The following is a 26,718-nucleotide window of genomic DNA, read 5'->3' as shown; positions in this document are numbered from 1 at the left end:
GGCGATGAGGTGAGTGGGGCATAGTTGTAAGGGGGGGCGGGTGTGTGTGTGCAGCGGGGGGTAGGGGGCGGCGGCGTGTGTATGCGTGCGTGTCTGTATGTGTGTGTGTGTGTGTGCAGGGAGTGTGGGGGGGGCGGCAGCGTGTGTATGTGTGCGTGCGCCTGTGTGTGTGTGCAGGGGGGTGGGGGCTGGCTGTGTGTGTGCGCCGTTAGTGCATGCGAGCCAAGCGAAAGCAGGGGCTGTGTGTGCGTCTGCGCAAGCGCGTCTCAGAGGCGCGCTCCCGCGGTCAAAACTGAGAATGGAGAAGCGCGCGTCTGACTCGTGTCTTCATTCCCAGAAACGGGTAACAATAGTTGTCGATCTCGACAATCAATGCTTCGCATTGATTACGTCGAGCTCGACCTAAAAACTGGAGACAAAAGAGAGTTTTTGCAGCTTTTGGTGGTTCAAAGATGCATGCGGCAAGTTGCATCCACTGTCGGAGCCCTTATTTGTCACTTTCCACTGCATGCATCCAAAGTTGAATGCCAAATCAACCAATGCCCAGCTATCAATATTTGTCATCAGAAAATGTTACTTCCCTTTACATTATATAACATATTCTATAAACATCTATTAATGCGCTATGACATTAGTTACCAAATGAAAGATTTAAATAAGTCGTAATCACGTGATTTATTTATTTGTTTCTCTACGAATTAGGCAATTTTGAATGTTATCTTGGAGTTTTTGGAAGTTTCAAAGCTTTTCTAGGATGCAGCTTTTTAAACCGAACTCATGTAAAAATGTTGGAAGATTTTAATTTTCAAGCAAATATATATACCTGCTTCCTTTTTTCATTGCCACATGAAACAGTTTTTATCTATGGAGAAAACCCTTTCCATAGACCCCCACTAATATTGACCTGGAGTGGTATGTATTACAGACCTTTTCAGGAATACACCTCTGACTGTTTTCAAGGCCAGAAAGGGCTTAGAGTGGAATTTGTGACTACCCTTAAAGTATTTACTGCTAGGACATTCCTGCTCTAACAGGAATGTCTCCTCCGCAGAACATCTACTCACATGAAACTCTCTGTGTGAGTAAAATCTTTTAAGAGTGTAGAATTGTATATTTGAATTAAGAAAGTTATTTTGTACTCATGAAAGGAGCGTGTGAGTGTGTGTTTAACGTAAAAGTACAAAGTACACAGTAGGTTTTATAATCAAACCCAATATTTGAACCACAGAGTTTAACATGCACATATGGCGTGATTCTATCTGAATAAAATCTAAAATAACATTGCTCGAAAATCTCCAGCAAATATGTCAATGCCACCCTGTTCTGAAGCAAGTCCGAGATATAATTATATATTGCTGACTGAATGCTTTTGTTTCTAGCTCCCACGCTTTTTATCACTAATGTACAGAATTAGCCTGTTTTAAGATTGTGTTTGATTTCATTTCATAATTTAATTGAAAATCTACTATGCTTTCTTTGCCACCACATCACTTTGAAATACCACATGTATTGCAACAGAGTGCAGCCAATGGATTATTATGAATGCATTGAGATTATTAATGTCACATGACACTTGCATGGATAATGAATTTATTACCAAACAAGTTCTAAAGACCTAACCTAAATTTTCCAATCGCATTCACCAACACAAGACTCTCTTTATCCTATTTCCCCAAACAATTTAATTTGACAAACAAAGAGAGAGAGAGAGAGAGAGAGAGAGAGAGAGAGAGAGAAGATAACTGGAGAAGTGGACCTGTGTACAGATAGGGCACACTTTCCATGTTTGCGCCATGGTGCACCTTAAAGCAGGTACGCTGGGTAAAAACATGGAAAGTCTCAGGGAGAGCGTGCTGCCCTCTGGGCAGCCGGGAACTCACGCGGCCCCCAGTGCAGCACATTGAAGAGGAATGTAGAGCAGCTGTCTAAAAGCTGCTCCTTCTTTCTCTGTGCAGGTGGCTCCTCACCTGCACTTTTAAAAGTGACTGCACCAACCTTGAAGGGAATGTCTGAGTGCCCAAGGAAACCCCTTTTCAACTGTTTACAGGACTGCATTTAAAAGGCACATTGAAAAGGCTCCACCTTTTTGTAACTCACTTTCAGTGCGCATTCTACATACATGTTTGTCTCTGTGCCCACACCGGTACAAAGGCATGAGCGCACACTCAATGCAAATGAGGAAACACCCTCTAATGATAGCGATGTATGTGTGCCAGATCTATCTGTATTACAAAGGGGCCACAGAAGCATCTGCAGCCCTTCTATAATTCCAAAGAGCACCGGGGGTGCATAAAGTGGGCGAAAACACCCATTGTGCACCGGGGCACTTGTGTAATAGGGCCCCTGTTATTCTAATTATTTAAGAACCCCAGTGCCTCCAGCAACTAACTGTGTTCTATTCTTTCCAGTAATTGACAGGCAAGGTATTGAAATGCATCCTACTATTTAAGCGCAAGATCATTTCAGTCCTCAAAGCACAGCGTGTTAACATTCAGGAATGGCTCTATGCATACATAACACGGGTTTGTGGGTTTGGCATGCTCAATGGAGGAGCTGGTGCATGAAAAGTTGGAAAGGTCCATCTGATAAACTACTAGTCTAATGTTGTTACCAGAAATTGGGTTATTAATTTGTAAGGGGTGGGAGATCATGCCACCTTATTAAGCACCATCTGGTTAGATCAAAACACAGTTCTTAGAAATTCTCAACTTAACCCTGGTAGCCGTGAGACAAGCAGCAAACAATTCTACAGAGAAGTGTTTGCTATGTTCAAGCAGCACCAACAATTTTATAGTAAAGAACACAACAAAATATAATCTCAAACCCAATATATAAATACAAGTTCTTGGGTCATCAGTTGAGAGGGATGAGAGGCCCAAATTCTTGGACTGGTAAACCATAAAAGTTACTAAATAAGCCTGTGCTTAACCCTCTAGTAGCTTGGCAGGAAAGCAGTCAGGCTTAGCGGAAACGTGTAAAGCATTTATACAGCACTCAACAGTTATAAAGTGAAAACTTATCACAGGAAAACCCCCAAATTAATTTAGAAAAATAGAGTACATTTCAACAAAGATAACTACACCAAAAAGACAAAAATCCAACAATTAGAACCAGAGTTAGGACTCTTTCAATTGTCAGTTAAGAATAGCTCCAAAAAGCACAGGGCAGGACAAAGTCAGGCTGACCATGATGGAGCACAGTGGGATGCAGGGACCAGGTTCATCCTGGTGGAGAGTTTAACTTCTCACACAGTCCAATTCCTCATGAGGAACCTCAGCCAGAGCTTTGGTTTGGCAGGTGCTGCAAAGAGATGTGGTCAGAGCAGAGAGCAGGTCACTACTGGAACATCACGTTAGTGGGAGATGCAGTCAGTCATTCGGGATAATGAAGAGACTGAACATCTGCATTTTACACTGCAGCCCAGTTCTTGCAGATTTTAAGTAGAACTATTACATTTTGACACCAGCCAAGGGCTTAGGACTTGGGCTAGCTCCTATTAGGGGTCAGGAGAGGCCAGCACAAAGACTCAGGGAGGTCCAGTTGGTGCTGGTCAGCTGGGCAGTTTCAAGGAAGACCTCTGGAAGCTTGTTGTGATCCTGACCCTCAAACAGGAGGGCAGCTAACTGCCCTTGAAGTCCCTCCTGGGGATCCTGGGTTAAAGGCAAGCAGGTCCAGTTTTCTTTCTTCAGCCAGCAGGGCAGTCTTCCTTCTGAATATTCCACAGGCCGAGCACTGTTCTGATGAGAGATTCTGAGTGTGCAACTTTTATACCAAGTGCCAGTTTGTTTATGAGGGTCCCTCTCTTTGTCTAACCCTAAACTAGTTCTGGTCAGTTCCTACCTTTTCCCCTTTCTTGGCTTAAACTGTCTACTGTAATAAAGGTCTAGACAGACATGTAAAACGTAAGTAAACATCTGACTTTTTAAATACCATACACCCTACCCTATGAACCTTTAGGGCCTACCTTAGGGGTGACTTATAGGAATGAAAAAATAAAGGCTTAAGCATGGCAAAAAAGTTAATTTTGCTAGGTACAAATTGAACTTTAAAACTATACTACATACTGCAGTGCAGGCCTCAGACCTGTTTTAGGTGCTACTTTACTGAGTAGCACAATGAATGCTGCAGCCCACCTGTATTTAATTTACAGGCCTTGGGTACGTGCAGTACCAATTACTATGACTTTTAACTAACTTTATAGTGCCAATTAGTTGTATACCAATTTTACAGTGTCCGGAATAGAGAAAGCACAAGCACTTTTTCACTGGTTAGCTGGGGTAAACTGTGCGGAGTACTAATGCCAACAAAAATAGGGTCAGAAAAAATAGACCAGGTAAACAAAACATCTGGGGAAAAACCATCCAAAAGATGGTTATTTCTAACAATAAACAATTTGAGAAAATGTTAACGAGCAGAAAGACACCAAAGTCATCAGAATAGGTTAAGGAGAATTGAAGATATGATTGCTTTAGTTTTTTAAGGCAAACCATTCCTAGAAAAGTAAAGCACCATTGAAAACAACAGTTCATGGTTGACCAGGACCTAAGCACAATTCCCTTAACTTACAGGAAAAACTACTGTGGTGCCCAGATTCCAACATGTCAAAACCCCACTGCCACTAGGCAGGACTGTCTGTTGCTCATAAGCCTTTCAAAATGCGTTAATTCTAGAAGAGTGCTCCTGCCCTTGATTTTTCTACCATTGTGTTAGTTCTCTGCCAAACATTGCACAGAAGCTAGTGGCGCTGAGAGACGCACTCTAAAATCTAACTCTGTCTCACTGGGAGATTAAACTCACACTTTAGGCACCTCAACCTGAATTGTATCCAGGCTTGCTCAGCTGTCCAAAACAATTGAAATGTGTGTAGTGATGGTTGCTTAAAAAATATATATATGTCCTAATCGTAGAAGGAAACACCAATTTCCCAAATATTCCATGAAACACAGGGGCTTATAATGGTGTGAGGTGTAAACTGGTGATACAGAGTGAAAGCCACTGTTTAATAGGTCTCATTCCCTTTCCTCTTAGATTTTCAACCCAAGAAAACTAGTCTCCTTTTGCAGGTTCACTGAAAGTGCACCTGATCCTTTCAACAGAGAAAAGGAACTTTCTTTGGTTTGGGAGAAAATCCCATTTATTTGCCCATTTGTAGAATTTATTTTGGATCTATAATGCAGTAAGCTTGACACTCCATCAAGCATTTTCAATTTACCCTGAAAGGGGACCATGTGACGGCACCTGTATGCCGCGCTCTCTGCTGTGAAAGCCTGCTGACAGCAGCCACAGCAGTGAGCGGTCTTTAGGAATTAGTAATCAGTAATATCTGCCAGATATCCCATGCCTGGTAACAGCTCTGCAGCAGCAAGCAAATGCAGGGTTGGCACTGATTGTTTGTCTCTGATACAGGCAGCATCCATTACAACAATGTATTGATGGGAAATCTTTGTGCGGTGAGACCTTGGAAAAAACATAAAAGAGATATGGAAAACCAACCTTAACAAAAGAGCTGAAAGATGCATAGAAATTGTATAATAGGGACTTTGTGAACTATACAAGCAAATAAGGTCGTACAGACTTCAGCTGTGTAAACACATAGACATGTTTAATCGGTTGGAGCAGACAGATCTAAGCATCTTGAGCTAGAACTGATTATTAAAGGCTTTATTTAGAAGTATGATGACATATACTCATTTGAAAAACAGCAGCGATGTAATATCCCTCACAGGCGTAAGTTCCAGCAGAGAAATCCCTGCAAGAGGATTCCCCATTGTGCTGCAGTAGCATGGTGCATTTCCACAATAAGACATTAGAGCATCCTCTGACAGAGGGACTCTGACTGCCTTGCTGTAGTGTGGCGACGGGAATTCCTCTAGTGGAATATTCTCAAGTAGAAGAAGGAAATTACATGGTCACTTCTTTTCAGAAGTTTGCATGATACCACCTCTTCTCTGAGTGAGTCGCCGGTTTTATGCGAACTAACATCTCACCTGCTCTACGTGCACGTCCAGAAGAGAACTTTAACATCTAGAGGGAGCAATGCATTGTTTTTTGAAAGAATAAGCTCTAAAGAGTTTCAGAGTTTACCAATAATTATTGTTTGAAGTGCTCTAGAAATAAAGCTACACTTATCATAACCAGGCCTTATCTTAATTTGAATCTGTTTGCTGGCTGTATGTGTTTTTGGCCAAAATGCCAAACATGTAAGTTTTTCTTCAAATTAATTTATGTTGAACAGCTGTCACCCTAAAAGTACCTTTGCAATGGGAAATGTTTTCCAGCAGACGGCTACCTAGGGTAGGTTTTCTTGCTCTTCTTGGTTTAGTTGCCGAGCTTGCAAAGGTTCCAATTTTGAAATTCCGCAATGTCCAATTATCAGTTATCCCCCACCCACCCCCAAGGATGTCCTTCAGTTGGGGGAAGTCATTTTGCTTTTGTTAATGTCAGTAGAAGTGGAGTTAAGAATATTAACTCTATACTTACCTCTGTATTTTCTCCTTCATGATATTTTGGTAATCAACATTTGGTCACAACATTTTAGTAGACAATATTCTGACACACAATATCGTCTTGCTTTTTTAAATAAAAAATATTCTATTCGAATGAGCAATTGTCATTTCTGTAAATATCTAAACATGCACCTTGATCTTGTTGTACACCTCGGGGTTGTTGATTCTCACACCATCCCTCTTCTTGCATTTGAGGCTCAACACTCACCATATTCGTGATTAACAGGATACATTGTAATACATCCAACACACCTCTAAGGACAACACATAGTGTCAACAATTTACAACAACAATGTTTGCTTGCTACGGGATTGTTGCCTGGAATCTGACAAAGTAAGCACAAATGGTAGTGATTGACGAGGGTCATTGTGACCTGTTTTGTTCTTTTTCATTATTGAAGAGCCCTGAAATTAATAAATGCCATTTGCATTATGCATTGAACAATGGGTGATGGTACTAAGGAATATATTGGTATCTAACAAAATATGTACAATGTTACCTGTTTGAGATAAAAGTGGGGTGTAAGGGACCTTAGGTTCTATTGCATTCATTGGTGGAGGTAGCAAAGGGTTTGCAAAGCTGCGGAGAGGATGCGTCGGCCGAACGCAGGCAGTGGGGATGGTTCTGCTGGGGGCATCCTCATTATTTGAATGTTCCAGCTGTGCTTGTGGTAACATTGATGACTGTTGTGTGGATGGGCCTTCACTAATTGCTGCAAAGAAATATACAAATTAAATATGACTTTAAAGGCCCCAGTCCATAAATAACTGTCTTATACCAGTGATTTAAAACTCAGGATTGGCATGTTTGCATGAGTCATTCCCAATTGGTATTGGTGGAAATTACAATTCCATACAGTTACGACAGATACACAGCTGGTTAGCAGAGATGATGAAGCTAGCAATGATGGACATTCACATTAGGAAACAGAGATCAATGGTGCATGGTTCAATGTTAGATGGACTATTTGCATAAGCTGTGAGATGGACTATGAACTAGTGATATACATTAATACTACTGAAGAGAGATCAAAATGTTTTGTGTTTCATTTAGTGAAAGGCCTATCAGCTTAAACGGGGAAAAAATATATATGTTTACATTTTCAAGGTTCCTGATTAGCGCTTAATTAAACAGACAAATGTATTTTTAGTGGACGTCGAGTTTGCATACATCTTGGCCTCCCTTCATATAATTAATAACACTTAGCCATATATTGCCATCTTATTAGTGCAATATACAGGTCTCTGCTACATCCCCTAATGTGAACTGCCTCAATATATGCCTGCACTATATCTGGATGCTAAAGCCTGATCCTGCAAAACGTTGACAGTGGGGTTTGAGGTACCCAATCAAGAGGGCCTGAGGAAAAAAGCAAAAACCCCAACAGTGGCAAGTGCCCCAGAGATGCACAATCTAGCTCAGGCCCTGCAGATTGTGTCTAAGATAGGGTGTACTGGAAGTGCCTGTGGTGAGGCGGGGTGGGCCCCTGGGGGTCATAGGAATCACTTTTACTTTCCTTATGACTTTGTGTGTAGTTGTATGCCTCTTATGCGCTATGGTACAATCTTCACTCCCCAGAGGAAGGCGCACTAATAAAATATCTCTATGCAAATGAGGGAACACCATATCCAGAATGCCCAACAAAGACACACTACTTATTACCAAATTACACCAAAGAGAAACATACCAAAACTTACTTCATATAGGGGCAAAGTACCAAGAGCCATATTAAAGAGCTTATTTGTACCCAAAAAACATTAAAGTGTGTGGAAAGTGCAACTCATTTTTGTACAAATAGCTTTGTGCTCTTTGTAAAATGATGTTGATGAATGGGACAGCGCTCTCAACTACTTGTTTTGGGTATGCTTTTGTGTGGTTGTAAAAAAGCAAAAATGAAAAGACAATCCTCCACATTACCATATGTCTCATAGGAATGCCTCAAAGATCACAATAGAATACCCCTTAGCCCCACCCACCCCCTGCTTCCCTATGAAAGATGCGCTGGAGGTGGGACACTACAGGAACTGTGGAAAAGCTGTGGTTCTTTTCAGCCACAGTTTTTTTGGGACAGAGATTCACCACAAGGGGGCTTAGTGATACTGGAAATCACTCTTTTCCACAGTTTGAGCTCTTGATCCCTATTCCTACCAAGAGTATTCAATAACATTTTAATTACTGTTGAAAAAATATCACCTATTATGAGCTACATATATGTGTGAACAATGTCATGCCCTAGGAGAGAATAAACAGAAACTTTCAAGACTAGTGTCTCTGGTGGCTCAATGGACTAATGTATCCTCTACAGGGGTCTTTGTTCAACCTCATGGTCACAGGTTCAAATCCCGTGTGTACTCAGCCTCTCATCCATCTGAGGTTGATCAAATGAGTACCGTTGAATAACAATAAACATCTGTTATTCCGCACCAAGATATCCCCGGGTGAACGGCGCTTTACAAATACACATGTTATTTTATTGTAGTGAAATGAACCACTTATTACTCTACAGAGCTACAACAGAGAAGATCAAGTAATACATGTAATATAAAAAGTAGTGAACCCAAGAAGGGCGCGGAAAGTGGGGAAAAAGAAAGTCATGACCATGGAGATGTCTGAAAGCATGCATATTGACAGCTTGGATTAGAGGAATGGGACAGTATAAGTACTACGGATCAAAGGTGTAGCGAGAAAAGAGAATATTTTTCTAAAGGAGTGTGTTTAATTTAATGGGAAGTCTCGTTGGTCCATTACACCCACTTGACAATTAAATATTCTTTTACAACAATCACTTTATTTGCCACATACATTTTTAAGGTTTAACAATGGGTATTGGAATAAAATTGACTCCACGACATATAGATGTAAAACAAGTTAACAAATTCACTTACTTCGACCTGTTGCAAAGCCCCTTTCTACCGACAGGGTAGGGAATGGCACAGGCCGTAGTGTAAACTGCGGATGTGGATAGACACACGTTGGGGACGGAAGGATCCCGGGGTATTGGGCACTTTCCAGAGTTGGCACGGGTATTGCACTGACTACAGCTGGAAGAACAAAATACAATTTTAGGTATATTTAGAAGAAATGGGACGATCATTCATATAATTATTGAATTATTTTCTTAGCTTTTAGTTCAACAAAATATTAACTCTCACTGGTAGGATGAGATGGGTTGCTCAGAAAACGCTAATTCTTGGTGCATTGTGAGGTTTTATTTAGATTTTTGCAGTAATTTATAAATAAGTAATTGCATTTCACCCTAGATAATTATAATTATGACACGTTTAGCGTTAAATGAGAAAACACATGTGATAACAGATTTTCTATATGTTTTTCTCCAATTACAGCGTGCTAATCTAGCACTGGCTGCTTTTTAGTACTAAGCGGTACAAAAGGCGGTGGTGATGGACGGACCATCTGAATCAATCAAACACTCACACCCAGTCAAAAGATCTGGGTTTAATCCATCACCGTTCTTTAGCCCACTCTGCCACCCCAGTTCAGACATGGCTACATGCAAATCAGTCTGACCCTGTGCCTCATGGGAACAGTCCAGCCCGAACTGCCAAGCCATGTCTTCCCTGGACCGGAAACAAGCTTCCGAGGACCCGTTTCTGGCATTCCAGCCGTCTTCAGCCCGGCTTGCTTGAATCCAGTGGCAAAGTGAGCAAGACACCACCCCCTTTTGGAATGCCAGAAACCGGTCTGAACTGGGGTGGCAGCGTGGGCCAAAGAACGGTGATGGATTAAACCCAGATCTTTTTAGTACTAAAGCAACAAAACACAGCAAGTACTCGGGTCTGTCCACCAGTATTGAATGATGATGCCTGCCTAGAGGATAGAGGACTGTCTCTATTACTCTAGAAACATCTCTGTTTAGGACCTCTTCTTATAAAGTCTTTCTCAGTTAGTTCCCCCTACTTGCCACAAGAAATCGGTACATGATTGTCTGCATATAGCTGTGTTAGGATGGAAAGCAATTCAGAGGGGATTTCTCTTGTTTCTAGTATGCTCCAAAGTTTTTCCAGCAAGAGAAGCTCAAAGGTGGGCCTCAGGTCAATGTTGGCAGGGACGGCGCCTCCACTAGGGTGGAGGAGCATTACCCCACTGTTTTCTCACAGTGTAAGAAGCAGAAACATAAAATGGTAATAACTACCATGCGAGAAAGCAGAAGGGTTTGGTTGGGAGTTGGCGGGTACGAGTGTCTGCTCTAGGGCAGGGGAGGAGTGGCTTGCCCACTCCTTAGGGCACTCACTGCTTGGTCGGGAGGCAGGACAGCAGTAGAGTGGGTCCTAGGAAGGTAAGTTTATTTTATTTTTTTAATTACCCCCCCCCCCCGCAGCAACCCCTCCCACCTGACCCCCCTACCAGCAAATCATGCCGGCCATGACTGAATGTAGTCATATATGTATGGCATGTATGACTCCTGGTGAACTCCATTGTCAGGCCTTGCTCCAAGTCCAAAGAGAATTGATACGAATTGGGGCTTTCTAATTGATGACTCCCTTTCCATCTAGGACCAGGTAAAGGCTGTGAGTGGGAGCCGCTATGGACTCCTGCTTACTTTTCACAGACTATTTCGGTTGACACTGGTAACATCATGGAGGAATGTTGCACAATCATTGATTATGAATAGGTTAGAATATGGGACTGCTTCACATGTTGGAATGGCTGATTATTTGTTCAAGCATCTAGTGGGTTAACAATAGCCCTCACAGCCCGTGGTGTGCGGGCGGGCAATGGAGCTCCAGGGGTCCCCCTCTGGCACTATGTACAGGTGGTGAGGCCTCTAGCCCTAAAGCTCATGACTTGACCAGAGCATGGGAAGGCCCTATGTGTTCCCTGGAAGGGGGTGCCTTCAAGTTTCAATATGCCAATCAAGGACCTCCAATCAATTCAAAATGCAGCAGCAAAACTGATTTTTAATTGCCGAGCAGTAGTTCAGCTACAGGTTGTTTGAATTCTCTTCACTGGCTTCCAGTTGGTATGACAGCCATCTTCAAGCTATTGTGCCACAGGCATAGATTGCTTTACAAGAACGGGCCAGTAATTTTGCGTGGCAGAGTCACCTTCTTTAAGTCAGCACATATTCTCAGCTTGTCTATAAAGTCTCTAGCCCATATTAGGAAAATCTAGAATGGGAGGCTATTCTTTCAATTTTCTGGTAGCTTCCTATTGGAATACCCTGCCTCTTATTCTATGCCTGACTTCGGATCTGTTAACTTTTCGGAGTATGTTGAAAACTTGTCTGTTTCCACTTCCCTGCCTTAGGCAACGTATGGAGTTTGGTGAATATGAAGTCTAGCACCATAATATCCCTGAAGGGATGATTGAACACTTTATAAAAACTTTAAATATAAAGATGCCCATGAGAAAGGTCTACAGTCTTCAATTTACAGATGAGGAAACTAAAAGCCTGGCTGAAAGTGGTAATTCATGGCCTGAACCTTGCCTGCCAATGAGAAAGTATTTGATTTAGCCATTTATTTACCAATTCATTCATCCATTTGTTTTGTTTACTCAGCACCTGCTAGGAGACAATCTTCTGTAAGATTTCTCTGAGGCTTAGTGGCTGATAGTTCCTTAGCCAGGTTTAGGAACCTTTTTTATGGATCTGGGGTGCATCAAACCTGAGAACAGATCAACAATTACATATGTACTGCCCGATTGTTCGTTCAACGCCATATTTCTGTCCTACATTATTGGACGTATGATAGAAAGGTGCTACTCACAGGGATTGTTTGGCTGAGAATCCATTGGAATCATGAGCTTGGCGCGTGTTGCTCTGCGGGCTGCGAGCGAACGCTCTAATGTAGACATACTGCTTCCAACTTCCTCTGTATCAGGCCCTAGGGAAGACACAATCAATTGATTCATAATGTAATGCCTTATTCAACACTACAATGTGCGTTAAGCCTTGATACAAATGTTGGATCTAACGTAATACTCAAGGAACCACAATTCTCTGGGGGACGATGATGTTTTAGATGTTCACTGAGCAGGCAAAATTAAACCAGACTTGTGAGTAACCAATGAGCATAGTCACAGCCCAAGAATGAGATTAAAATTGTCCAGGCAAATACAAGAATAAAAAATGTTATAATGCTCTGGTACTAGTAAAATAACTATTGGCCACACAAAGGAGGTGTCTATTTTTTCTTGTAACATCTTTATGTCAAATATATTATAACAAAAACAAACGTTCCTAATAGGCTAGGTACAATTGCTTAAAAACTGGTGTGTAGCTATCTTTTGAAATAATCATTGACACATGCTGATGTTCTTGATCAAATTGATTGAGCAGGGCACTTTAAAAATAAATCTAAAACACTTAATGAAAACGTCATATGACATGCTGATGAAGATAAAAATAATAATGTTTTAAAAGACTTAGGGCCCGATGTAGGTAAATCTAATTTACCACTTCTAAAATACCAAATCATACTGATGCGGTATTTAAGAAGTGGTAAATTAGAGGGGGGGAAATGTAGGTAATTCTGATTCGGTAAATCAGTATCCCCCATTGATTCCAAAAGGCCTTGAAGCCCATAGGAATCAATGTGGAATACCGAATCGGTATTTACCGATTCGGTAATTACCTATTTGTGGAAAATCAGTAGTCCCTACCTCATCGGAAGGGCGGAATAGACAGGGGTCCGCCACCCTCACGCCGGAACGAACAGCGTCCCTTGGTCATCGGACTTTCTCTCTTCGCCCACAGGATCCGCTAACCCACGAAGACCCGGAAACAGACAAACCGGATACCGGAAGTGAAACCCCGGCAAGCGACCCGGAACCCGACCCATCCGGAAGCGGAAGCGCGTCCACTGCAGTCCGCCAGGAACATAGAAAAGTCGGGAGAACAGACGAAGCCTCGTTCAGCCTAGCGGACTCGTGGCAGGAGACAGCGAACGGCGCGGAACCCCCGACGGAGAGCGGAAGGAAGGAGGAGATCGGAGAGAAGGCGGAAAGCGGAGAGGAGAACGAGGAAGAGGACCTGTGGTCGGAGGACTGGTGGCGACCTCCGGAGGTGGCTGGAGAGCGGCCGCAACTCGTATGAGAGTTGCGGCGGGGCACGTGAGTACACTCTATCCTTTCTCCGTGTCCCTTTGTATATATATTGTAAATAACTGTAAGCCTTGTATATAGAGCCTCACGAGCACCCTGCACTAGCCTTAGTAAATAAGAGAAATATCACGAGCACTGTGTATATAACCTCGCACTTATCCCAGACACCTTCAGTCACTTTACCCCTCCCGCTTGCTCATTTGGTCTTATCCCCTCCTACCCTTCCCACCTTCCCCACGTTCATTTCCTGGCCCACTCACTCCCCGGTGAAGGTGGAAGTATTCGGTAGTCCTCACTGGACTGGACTAACCCCTTTGTACTCTCTCTCCCTTACATATCTCCGAGGAGACCCATCACCCGGCCGTACCCTGATGACAACAACCCGCAGAGGATCACGACCAAGACATCTACCCTGCATCAGAACCCACCCGTCTCGACGCTTACCTCCGGACTTTCTTTCCTGTACCTCTGTTACATAAGACTGTGTGTGCCTAACCACCGAATAAATCTATAACCATAGCTCACTACATTCGGCCTCCCAGCCTGTTATTCCGGTCCGCCCAGCCCACAACTCCACAGGTGGTGTCAGAAGTGGGATCCGCCGGAAGCATGGAGGCCGCTGTCAAACAGCTAGCGGAGAGCCAGGAGCAGCTTGGCAAAATGATGGAACGCTTTCTTAAAACCGCGGAAGATGACCGTGGCCAACTCCATGACGTCCTTAAAGGACAGGGGACCGCTCAGGACCAAGCCCGTGAAAAACTGACCACAGTCATGGGACAACAAAGACCCACAACATCCTTACCCTCAGTAGTCCTCCAAAAGTATGTGTCGGTGAAGACCCCGACTATTTTTTCACTAATTTTGAGCGCTTGGCCCAGGCTGCGGCATGGCCTGCCGATCGCTGGGGCCACTATCTCGGTCCTCTGTTGACTGGTGAACTACAGGCCGCCTATCAGCAGGCCAATATCCAGGGACTGACTCCCTACCAAGACATAAAAACCTGCATTCTTGAGAGACTGGGGATTGACGACGAAACGTACAGGGTTCGTCTGCGGCAGGCCAAAGAGGGCCCCCAAGAAACGCCGCGGGCTCTCTCATTCCGGATACAGGACTTGGCGAACAGATGGCTGAAACCGGCCACCGCCACTAAGGACGAGATTCTCTCAAAAATATACCTGGAGCAGTACCTGGCATCTCTTCATCCAGCCACCCAAAAGTGGGTAAGACAACACGCCCGCCTGACTCTGGATAGCGCGGTGGAAATAGCCAGTGCCTACAGTAGAGCCCAAGAGTCCCAACGGGTCAAAGAAGAGCCACATCCACGTATTCCACATGGCAACCACTCACGTCCCCAAAGACCTCCTCCCACGGTCAGAAGACCGGATCCGGCTCCCCTGATGCCCTACCCAGTCATGCCTCGGCCTACCCTACCTGGTCCTCAGTGTTATCACTGCGGAGGGTACGGACACATAGCCCGTGTGTGTCCTCAAAAGGAGGAGCCCATGGACATAGGGATGGCACGGAATGATGTATATCTCACCAACGAAGTCACCCCTCCGCCTTTCCGCTGCCCAGTGAGAATTGATGGACACCGCGTGATGGCTCTGGCAGACACGGGATGCAGACATAGCGTCCTACGACCCCAGGAACTACCCCATCCTGTCGGGCCACTAACTGGAACTGTCGCTATCAAATGTGTCCACGGCGACACCAGGAGTTATCCGACGGCCCAAGTGCGGGTACAACAACACTCAGATAAGGGAAGTATGCTAACAGTCGGTTTGGTTCCTAATCTCCCTGAACAAGCCATATTAGGTAGCGATTATAGTGGTCTTCCCCACCTCCTGAAAGACACTACAGACTCCCTAAAGAAATGGTGGGCGGAGGCCCCGTTTCCCCATGGATCTCCATCAGCGGACTCTCCCTCGAAACCCGGAAAGACCAAGAAGCAAAAGAAAAGAGAAAAAAGGACCTTTACCGGTTCATACCCTGCTCAGGTAGACGTTCATCCCTGGGAAACGGACCGGGAATTCCGAGCCACCCAGCAAGAGGATCCCGTATTACAGGAAGCCTGGAATCGTGCCCTGGACAATGAGGACCCACTGCAAGTAGGTCCTTACTTCTTTCGCAAGAATGGACTCCTCTATAGAAAAGGGGGGCCACAGCTCCCCACCCAGTTAGTCATCCCAGGATTATTTCGGGACAAAGTCCTATATCTGGCCCACAGTCACTTGCTGGGAGGGCATTTCAGTGATGAAAAAACGGGGCAAACTATCCTTGAAAAGTTCTACTGGCCGGGCGTACATGGTCAAATAAAGCAATACTGTAGGGAGTGCCCAGTCTGCCAGAGAAACAGCCGGTATCGGCCCCCCGAGTTCCTCTCCAGCCCCTTCCTCTTATCGATGTCCCTTTCTCCCGAGTGGGTATGGACCTGATAGGACCCCTGTTACCCTCTAGGACGGGTTGTAGGTACGCTCTGGTGTTGGTGGACTATGCTACCCGGTTCCCGGAGGCCATCCCTTTGAAACAACCCACTACCCAAAACATAGCTAAGGCCCTCATCTCCATCTTCAGTGGAGTAGGGTTCCCTCGAGAGATCTTAACAGATCAAGGTACGCCTTTTGTGTCCTCCCTCATGCGTCAAGTATGCGCCCATCTGGGTATCAAACAGATAAGAACTTCGGCGTATCACCCACAGACAGACGGGTTGGTAGAGCGATATAACACCACATTAAAAACCACCCTCAAAAAGCTCTTGGGCCTTGAGAGCAAAAGGTGGGAGGAGATGCTTCCCCTTGCCCTCTTCGCCATCCGTTGCAAAGTGCAAAGTAGCACCGGGTATTCCCCATATGAATTGTTATATGGACGTGCCCCGAGGACCCTGTTAGACATGGCTCGCGAGGCATGGGAAGCTGAGCCAGATCGTACCCGTCCCCTCCCTGAGTATGTCGACAACCTCCGAACCCACTTAACACAAATCAGAGAAATAGTGAGACAGAACCTGATAGCCTCGCAGGTCATCCAAAAACAACAGTATAACAAAGGAACTAAGGCCCGTTCGTTTACACCTGGAGACCTGGTGTTATTACTTCTGCCCTCCTCTGACCATAAACTATTGGGGCAGTGGCAGGGTCTCTTCCCTATCTTAAGACAAGTGACTCCCGTCACCTACAAACTAGATATAGATGCCACCCGAGGGGTCACCCAGATCTACCACGTTAATCTGTTAAAGAAATGGGAGGGGCCCCTCCCAGCAGTCCTGACAAGCTCTCCCTCTCTGCCCTCTGAGGGCTGTATAGACCCCGACCTCCCTGAAAGGAACAAACAGGACCTTAAGCGGGCCTTATCCACTGTCCAAGCTGTGTTTTCTTCCCTACCCGGGCACTCCACCATCGTGGAGCACGCAATCCACACCGAAGCAGGAAAAATAGTGCGACAAAGACCCTACCGGATCCCTGAAGCACGCAGAGCAGTTATAAAAGAAGAGACGACCCAGATGTTGAAGATGGGTATAATCGAACCGTCCAACAGCAGTTGGAATTCCCCAATCGTTCTAGTACCTAAACCCGATGGCTCCACTCGTTTCTGCATAGATTTCAGGGAGGTGAATAAAATCTCTGCCTTTGATTCATATCCTCTACCTCGAGTAGACGAGATGGTGGAGCGTATAGGCAAAGCCAAATATATCAGTACCCCTGACTTGTGCAAAGGGTACTGGCAGATCCCTTTAAGACCTGAAGACAAGCCGAAAACAGCGTTTTTAACCCCTGAGGGTTTATTCCAGTTCAGAGTGATGCACTTCGGGCTTCATGGAGCCCCGGCGACTTTTCAAAGGGCTATGAACCTGGTCTTACGACTCCATGCCAGCTATGCCGGGGCATACCTAGATGACAAAGTCATATATAGTGACAGCTGGGAACAACACCTACACCATTTGCAGACAGTAGTACACTCCCTGGGTAATCACGGCTTTACCATCAACCCCGCCAAGACCACCTTGGCGGCCCAAAGTGTGAAATATCTGGGTTATCTGTTGGGGGAAGGGGTCATTTGTCCCCAAAACAATAAGATCCAAGCCATTCACTCCATACCCTTCCCTCATACCAAGAGAGAACTTCGTGCCTTTCTCGGGTTGCTGGGGTATTACAGGAGATTTATTCCCAGTTTCTCCCAGATAGCCGCTCCCTTGACAGACCTGTTGAAAAAGACCTCCAGAACCGAAGAGAAGTTACAGCAACCTACTCCCCTGCTGGTACAGGCTTTCGACCTACTCAAACAATCCCTGTTGTCGGAACCCGTGTTAATCAGTCCTGACTATTCCCAACCTTTCATCCTGCAGACAGACGCCTCCGATCAGGGTTTGGGGGCGGTCCTGTCCCAGAAAGATGCAAAAGGGGTCGAAAAACCGATACTGTATATCAGCCGGAAGCTCTTTCAGCGTGAGCAGAACTATGCGGTCGTGGAGAAAGAGGCTCTGGCGATTAAATGGGCTGTGGACAGTCTCCGGTATTATTTAGAGGGCCGGGAGTTCCTCTTGTACACGGACCACGCCCCACTTGAGTGGATGGCCCGCAATCGGGGCCACAATGACAGGGTTCTTAGGTGGTTCCTATCCCTACAGCCTTTTCGTTTCAAAACACTTCACCGAAAGGGACTAGACCAGGGCAATGCTGATTACCTCTCACGTTATCCAGCTACCTCCAACCCTACAAGTAAGACAGCTAGGGAAAGGGGATGTGGAAAATCAGTAGTCCCTACCTCATCGGAAGGGCGGAATAGACAGGGGTCCCCCACCCTCACGCCGGAACGAACAGCGTCCCTTGGTCATCGGACTTCCTCTCTTCGCCCACAGGATCCGCTAACCCACGAAGACCCGGAAACAGACAAACCGGATACCGGAAGTGAAACCCCGGCAAGCGACCCGGAACCCGACCCATCCGGAAGCGGAAGCGCGTCCACTGCAGTCCGCCAGGAACATAGAAAAGTCGGGAGAACAGACGAAGCCTCGTTCAGCCCAGCGGACTCGTGGCAGGAGACAGCGAACGGCGCGGAACCCCCGACGGAGAGCGGAAGGAAGGAGGAGATCAGAGAGAAGGCGGAAAGCAGAGAGGAGAACGAGGAAGAGGACCTGTGGTCGGAGGACTGGTGGCGACCTCCGGAGGTGGCTGGAGAGCGGCCGCAACTCGGATGAGTGTTGCGGCGGGGCACGTGAGTACACTCTATCCTTTCTCTGTGTCCCTTTGTATATATATTGTAAATAACTGTAAGCCTTGCATATAGAGCCTCACGAGCACCCTGCACTAGCCTTAGTAAATAAGAGAAATATCACGAGCACTGTGTATATAACCTCGCACTTATCCCAGACACCTTCAGTCACTTTACCCCTCCCGCTTGCTCATTTGGTCTTATCCCCTCCTACCCTTCCCACCTTCCCCACGTTCATTTCCTGGCCCACTCACTCCCCGGTGAAGGTGGAAGTACTCGGTAGTCCTCACTGGACTGGACTAACCCCTTTGTACTCTCTCTCCCTTACATATCTCCGAGGAGACCCATCACCCGGCCGTACCCTGATGACAACAACCCGCAGAGGATCACGACCAAGACATCTACCCTGCATCAGAACCCACCCGTCTCGACGCTTACCTCCGGACTTTCTTTCCTGTACCTCTGTTACATAAGACTGTGTGTGCCTAACCACCGAATAAATCTATAACCATAGCTCACTACATTCGGCCTCACAGCCTGTTATTCCGTCCGCCCAGCCCACAACTCCACACTATTCTTGCATGGGTGCAGGGGGTGTCACTTTGACACCCTCTAGCACCCCAATTACAGGCTTGTGAGCCATGTGGCACACATACATGCCCTAAGGGCATGTCTATGTGTCACATGGCACAGGTGCGCATGCACAGATGTGCATGCACACCTGGATTCGGTATTTTACCACCCAATTGGATTGGGTGGAAAAAATACCGACTCCTGAAGGCATGTGGCACTCTTCAGAGTGCCACCTACATCTCTATTTACCTATTCTGTACATTTACCGATTCGGTATTTTACCGAATCGGTAAATGTACAGAATCGGTAAAATTACCGTATCTGTACTTATGTAGCCCCCTACATAAGAAAACCGTAACACCGGTCGGAAACAGCCGAATTCGGCCGTTTCTGACCGGTATTAGGGCTCCTACATCGGGCCCTAAGGGCCTAACTATGAGTTTGGCAGTGAGGGAGCGGAATGCAATGCCCGCGGCCAACTCAGGCACTGCCAAGCCTGTGATCGCACCGCCCGCCAGATTACGAGTTTTCTCGTGTCTAGTGAGCTGTTTTTGGCAGTGCCTCTAAAAATGGGCTTTCACAAGACAGTGGTCCTTAGCTTATCCAAATCAAAAGTGTGAATAAAATATAGGCCATAATAGGATTCTATATTTGTCCACTGTCCAGCCGGACAGGGTATTTATTTGAACAATGAGAAACAATTAAATCATGTTTTAGGCACAGTCCAGTACCTTACTCTAGAAGGACAAACAACATATAGGAAGAAAGAGTTTCACAGGCAAAAGAGAGCAGTACTGGCCACTTTCAAATCAATATTAGATTAAAGGTTTGCCAGGAAGTGCTAGACACAACTAAGATACAACACAATGGCTAGGTTGTGAGAGCACTATATTAGTCGTCGTTTCGATCCACTTTTGCTCTAGTTACATGGGATCATCATCAGGACTAGGATTGAAAACAATTGCCTGTCTATACATGTAATTCAACTGCCCATTAGTAGGCTCTTTTTATCGGTAGTGTTTGGCGATTCCACCTAAAGGAGTTGGTGTGAACCGCGCTGTCAGAGTAAGATTCCTCTGCCTGAATTACAGTGTCCGCGCAGATGCAGTTGGCCTGCCGGGTCCTGTTTACCGCCACCCAAATTTCTCTGTTGCAATGTCTTTCATTCCGAGCAGCATGGGTTGAACTGCCGGGTTGGGCTCGTAATTCGCGCTGCATCTGTGGGAGTACAATGACTCCGTTGCAGGTGGGGGTCTGGAAACGGGGGAACAATATCCTATGCGCCTGGTGCTGTGATGAATGGGCACTGCAATGGGAATGTCAAAAACAGTTCCTGTAAACTCCATTCCGGGCAGGAACTTGGATGCATGCACACTGTGGGCACATGTTGTGCCCCCTTGCATACGTCGCCATACAAATGGGCCATCGTGTCATGTCTGGCCCCCTTTGCTTCAGGACCACTAGCCTTTTCATGGAGTGAATACCTCCATGACATCACTTGTGGTCCAGCAGCAGTACCACCAGCATATTACTGAGGCCTTGGCTGCAATGCCACCGCAAGGAAATGGCAGTTCCTTGGCAGCTGCAGTGGTGCAATGGGGATCGAACTGCCCAACTTGTAATGGGGGTTCTGACCACCGAGGTGCCTGTGGCTGGATGGCCACCTCAGTGCCCTACTGGTCTGGAGGTCCTCAGACCGTCAGACTTGTAATTAGGCCCTAAGAGCCTTTTCTTGAGTCTGTCGGCAATGGTAAACCCACTGAAAGTTCAAGTTTTCTGACTACCTAACTCGTGTTGAGGTGGACAATCTTAGTTTCCAATGGTGAAGCCTCAGCTGCCTGTTCCATCGTAAACCATCCACTGTTGTGAAAACCACCACAGGACCGGTGTGGCAAAAACGTTTTTGGGCCAAAATTGCATGTTTTCTTACTGTTCTTCTGCCATATTGACAGAAGCACAGTACCCCAACCTTTTCCACAGACATTGCCAGGAATTTTAAATTCGGAGGTCCTGCCACCCATGTTCACAGATCAGGCTCTACCACCCCAGTAGTTTGGCAGCCTGTCCACAAAACTTTAATTGTTTTCCCTAAATATAAAAAAGCACCTCAAAATCAATAGATTGGTAATACATCTTCCTGAGTAATATACCGTCAGCTTTTGCAGCAGATGGGTCTTGAAATATCAATTTCATGTTGCTGAGATTTATCCTATAGAACCTTTTCAAAAACGACTGATGCTGTGGAAAGCTGCAATCTAGCAAACATGTTATTCCAAAAACTTTTCATCACTTATCATCAAACACATGAATGAATCTCAATCATTCATAGTGTAAGCTATTACGAACTACCATAAAGCTACCGAAAAAACATCTCAAAAAGCAAAATTATTCTCTTCATGGTTTAAAAGGTATGCTGGTCAATTTTTGGGACGCAGAGAAGGCATGCTTTTGGTAATCCAGAACCCCATCAGAAGGGATAACATAGTAGATGCCAACATTTCCTAATACTGTAAATAAATTTGTATCCACAAACAATTCAGCCACTGTATACCAACTTTTCAGCTTCATCGCAACATACGCTGAAGCATATTAACACACAGTGTCCCAGTTATCTTTACATTTTACAAGTATGTGTTAAAGATGACGTATAGATGGGCTAGTGTGTCTGTTAAGCAGACATCTTAAGACTTACCTGATTGTGAAGTATTTTTGCTGCTTAAGTGGGACTCCGATTGGCTGTGACTCACTGGAGTGAGATCTTTACAGCTTTGTCTTGGTGAATCCCTCCCGGAGGGATCAGACCCTGATGGTTTCTCAATGTTCTTCATCTCCATCTCTTCATGATGAATCCAAAGATCTGGAGGCCGCAGGTCCTTCTGGCTTCCTTTTCTTTTGCCAGCGCTATGTGTTGCACGTTTTCTGAGAAAAGATAAATTGCTCTATGTTTTCATTTTGATAATGTAAAAATGGAACAATACATTACCATCATCACACTAAGCAATATCAACATTGAACACATTCCAACTATATTCCAATTTCCCTGCCTCTCAAACACAGAAGTACTCCTGCTTCATGATTAAAGTGGAAAGTACATCTGTGTGACTGGACAAGGATTGTACTGCTGAATATCGACCCCAAGAATACTATTGTACAAAAATATTAAGGACAGAATATCGAGAGACAAATTATCGAAAGGTAAATTCATTTAGGAAAGTATAGATTTACTCTTCCTGACTCCTCATCTACATACCTTGAAGATATTTGAATCACATAGCTAGATATATCTGGATTGATAGGACACAATATTGAGGACAAAATATCAACAAAAAGTTGTCAATACTTTTTGTTGATATTTTGTCCTCAATATTGTGTCCTATCAATATAATCCGGGGTCAATATTCATGGTGCAAATGCTGGATTAGTGAGATTGTGGCAATATTTCAATGTCTCCATGGTGGTATCATAGAGAGCAATCACTTGGTAAAGAAAGGGAAGGATGAACAAGAAACTGAAATGAGCAAGAACGTTTTATGCAAGGTTCACAAAGAAGAGGGGTTACATTTTACAGATGTTCTTTGCAAATGCCAGGAATCTTTTCCTGCTACAGGTGGATAAAGTCAATGCTGAATCGGACATGACAGGTCCTCACTGGTTTATTTTGGATGCTGGAGAGAATATTCTGTCTGCTTTTGTGCTGAGAATGCAGGGGAGTTAACACCTTGAACTATTTGAGAGATATAGAATATATCTATGGGTATAATTATAGCATATACATGGCAAGCCATAAAAAAGGTGACAGACCTTTTGGATAAGCCTTTGTTTTCAAAATTTGTAAGTGTAGTAGGACTCTCATTCTGGCCTAGCCTGCAATTCTGATGCCACATTATGACTTTCGAAAAAACCAACACAGCGAATACGGATAATTATGAGATGGGGGTACACTGTGGAGTTGTGTCCACTGGGGAATTGGTAATTTCCACACATACTGAAGTTACTCTGCTTGATTGTATTCATAGTTCTTTGTTTTTCACCTATTTCCCACTCCGAAATTCTATCATCTTTTAAGCAGTAAAATCATACAAGGGAATCGCTGGGAATGCAGTATTATCTCATTGGGGTAATTCTGATTCTGCCAAAGACACAAATCAGGATCACCACCTAGTTCAGAATTTGGACTTTAATATGGCAATATGGACAGATTTAGCCTGAATGTATACCACACTTTTTGCTCTTTTAAACATTCTCTACAATGAGAATTTACCATTCCATTGCAGAAGCCTTCCTTAGAGGATATGTCTTGTGCATACACAGTAACCGCAGATGACCTTGCAGCTGTTGAGCGTTATTGACTGCATGAGGACTGCTCTTTCTCCAATACATTGGTACTTATTTCAGTGTGAAACTTGCTTCACTTATTGACTTATTGAATTATTGGAACTTACTTCCTCTGTTGTGCTGAGGAGCGCCTTGTGCATATCACCGCGACAATTACCACAACCACCACAGTGATGGCCCCTACAGTGACCACGATGATTACCAGCAGGTTGCTGTTTTTCTGAGGGGTCACACTACCATGAGGAGGGCGAATTTGTCCAATGGGAGACTCTGAAAAAAAAAGGCAAAGGATTTTTTTTTTTTGTGACACCATCAACATCATTGAACAATCCATTTCACACTACTTAAAATGATCGTTATGGTATGTACATGGAGCATACCTGACATGAGCTTGATCTGTCAACTACACAACATTATTAACACAAAATATACCAAATACGTCTCTGTAGATACTTTAAAATATGCCATGATAAATTACCCTATATCTGGAGTTTTATTCTGATGGAGATCATTAGAATGCTACACAGGAGTCCCTTTGCTAAAATGTGCTACGAGTAGTCACAAGCATATTCATTAATGGAACAGACCATTTTTAACAATTAATCACATACCTCGCAATCTCTGTAGCCTTCTCCAGGCATTGTGATTCCCCAAAACATACGATGGGGTATATTCTCAAGAACATGTGATAATCATCGACAAATAGGTTAATGCAATTTCACATATCGCCGTCCATTGCGGGAAAATAACTCTGTGTCAACGTCACATTCGCAACACAGCGGTAACATGCGATAGTTTCCCCATAATGTGTCAAATGTCCACGATAACATTACTGGGACGGCGATACAAAACCAACCCCAAACGCCAAAAAAGTTGCATTGGGCCAAACTGCGATAAAAAAGTCAGCGATAAGCAGCGCCAGGCCTGCAAGTCCCACAAGTCAGGCTGCAAAAATCAGTATGAAAGCGGCAGCAAAAAACACAAACAGTACAAAAACAACTGCGAAGCACCATAGAGGTAGCCGGAGCAAGTACACAGGACAACCAGAACCCTACAAGCCCCAAGGAGGACAAGCCCGGGACCCCAGGTTCAGGGAAGGGCAAGGAGAAGAAGAGGAAGACGTGGTTCAGTCCGCAGGAAAACAGGATCCCGATAATGGAGGTGGCACTGCCACCATCTAATTACCATTGGGGAAATTGTCAGCCCTAAATGTTGCACTTACACTTGTCAGAGTGATGTGCTAATGCAGAGGAGTGACATGCACTCAGGGAATGTGTCTTGGAATGAATTTATTTGCACATGCTGTGCCTGTGGTCATTTTGTCCTGTCCCATGATTACTTAGGACAGTCCCAATGTGATTTACCCATGTGAAGAAATAATTAATGATAGTGTCCCTTCTGGCTATTCCTGCTGCTGCGACACTGGGGTGTGGTCCACCTGCCTCATCCTCATCATCGTACGATGCATCTCGCACATGGATCCATGGAGCATAGGTGCATACACATATGTTGTGCAACACACAACATGCAATGATCATCCTGCACACTATTTGCGGGCTGTACAGGAGTCTTCCACCTGTGATGTCCAGGCACCTGAAATGTGACTTCAACACTCCAATTGAGCACTCCACAATGCCCATGGTGCGTTAGTGGGCCGCATTGTACTGCCTCTGGGCTTGGGTGTTCGGGAATCGGAGGGGGTGTCATCATCCAGGGGCAGAGTGCATATCCTTGGTCATCTGTGACAGGTGAGAGACATGTGTCAATCCTTAGTTCTGCATTCTGTTTTGGCAGGCTTATTATTATATTGGTGTGTGATGTGGGGCTTTGGGATTCATGTTTGACATGTCTTGCATGTGCCAAATGAGCAGCATCCATGTGTATTACGTTCCCTCACAGCTGCTCCTCACCCCGAGCCTATTTACTTGTGTGCGCTGCGTGGTTGCTTCACTTGCACTCCTAACACACACCATTGTAATGACTGTCTGCGCATGTCCACAAGCCTGACAATGACACTGTGATATTGCCAGTTTAAAGTGGTCAGCCATGTGTGTGTAGGCCCATTGTGAGGATATGGAGGACACAGAGACACATGCAGTAGTTGCTTTGGTGGCCATCCTGGAAGTGAACTACGCCGTGAGCCACAGGCTATTAATTTCCACTCCTACGCTGGCCCAGCCCACTCCGCTTACACTTACAAGGGGACGACATAGCCACATTTCCAAGGTCTACCCCACTGCCTGAGGGAACATGGTTGTGTTCACTGTCTACTATACTACATACAACAACAGAATATGTCCACATGGACATGCCTGTGCTCTGCATACTTGAGTCTGTCCAGCACATCACCGTCTCACTTGGCATTGTGTTCATTCTGATACATTGGTCACTTGCCTGCTTCGCACATACTTGGTTCCCACCTCTCACCACATCTTGCTATTGTGTGGCAGAGGTGCCATGACGTGGATGGTTTGTCTACATGGCTGGGTCCTGTTACCACAGTTCCTTGCGTTGCTGTGTCTGGTAGGTGAGCATGTTGCTTGGAATGTTGTATGTGATGTTGTAACATGTGCATTCCCACAGTATTGAGTTGCATGATTGTGGAGTTGAGGTGTGTGGTGTGCTCATTTGGTACTTACCAACGAGCCGTGCATTTCCATAGGTGCCATCTTCAAAGCGCTGGTTGATGATGGACTATCGGAAGATGTAGGAATCATGCACACTACCGTGGCAGTTGGCGACGACGTTGGTGAAGAGTCCCCGGTGGTGCACTATTGCCTAAACATTGATGTAATGCGTGTGCTTTCTGTTGCGGTAATTGTGTGCAGTGTCGGCAGGGGGCACAAGTAGGACATGTGTGCAGTCAATTGCCCCAACACGTCCGGGAAGTCAGCTATGGCATAGAAGCCTTGCTTGGTCCCCAGCTGTTCATGCGCAGTGTGGAGGAAGTGAAGGTGTTGGGGTACCAAGCTGATGATGGCATCCAAGACAGTTGTGATGAACTTTGATAGGGCTAGCTGTGAGACTCTTCTGA

The 26,718-nt window shown here is 45.1% G+C and overlaps 1 protein-coding gene across 1 annotated transcript in view; it reads right to left on the bottom strand.

Annotated features, from left to right (window-relative positions):
• Nucleotides 1-26,718, bottom strand: part of LOC147663525 (netrin receptor DCC-like) — a gene marked incomplete at its 5' end in the record, with an annotated part of 117,447 nt that overhangs the window by 45,485 nt on the left and 45,244 nt on the right. The window contains 5 exons of the mRNA XM_086950388.1: nucleotides 7,006-7,218; nucleotides 9,392-9,547; nucleotides 12,236-12,352; nucleotides 22,042-22,268; nucleotides 23,792-23,954. Of these exons, the coding sequence (XP_086806514.1) occupies nucleotides 7,006-7,218; nucleotides 9,392-9,547; nucleotides 12,236-12,352; nucleotides 22,042-22,268; nucleotides 23,792-23,954 (876 nt within the window). The remainder of the gene's footprint in view (nucleotides 1-7,005; nucleotides 7,219-9,391; nucleotides 9,548-12,235; nucleotides 12,353-22,041; nucleotides 22,269-23,791; nucleotides 23,955-26,718) is intronic.

The sequence above is a fragment of the Lissotriton vulgaris genome, unplaced genomic scaffold (genome assembly GCF_964263255.1).
Source record: "Lissotriton vulgaris unplaced genomic scaffold, aLisVul1.2 SCAFFOLD_1853, whole genome shotgun sequence".
Classification (NCBI taxonomy): Eukaryota; Metazoa; Chordata; class Amphibia; order Caudata; family Salamandridae; genus Lissotriton; species Lissotriton vulgaris.
Note: the sequence above shows the minus strand (reverse complement) of the source record. Positions and strands in the feature narration are given on the sequence as shown.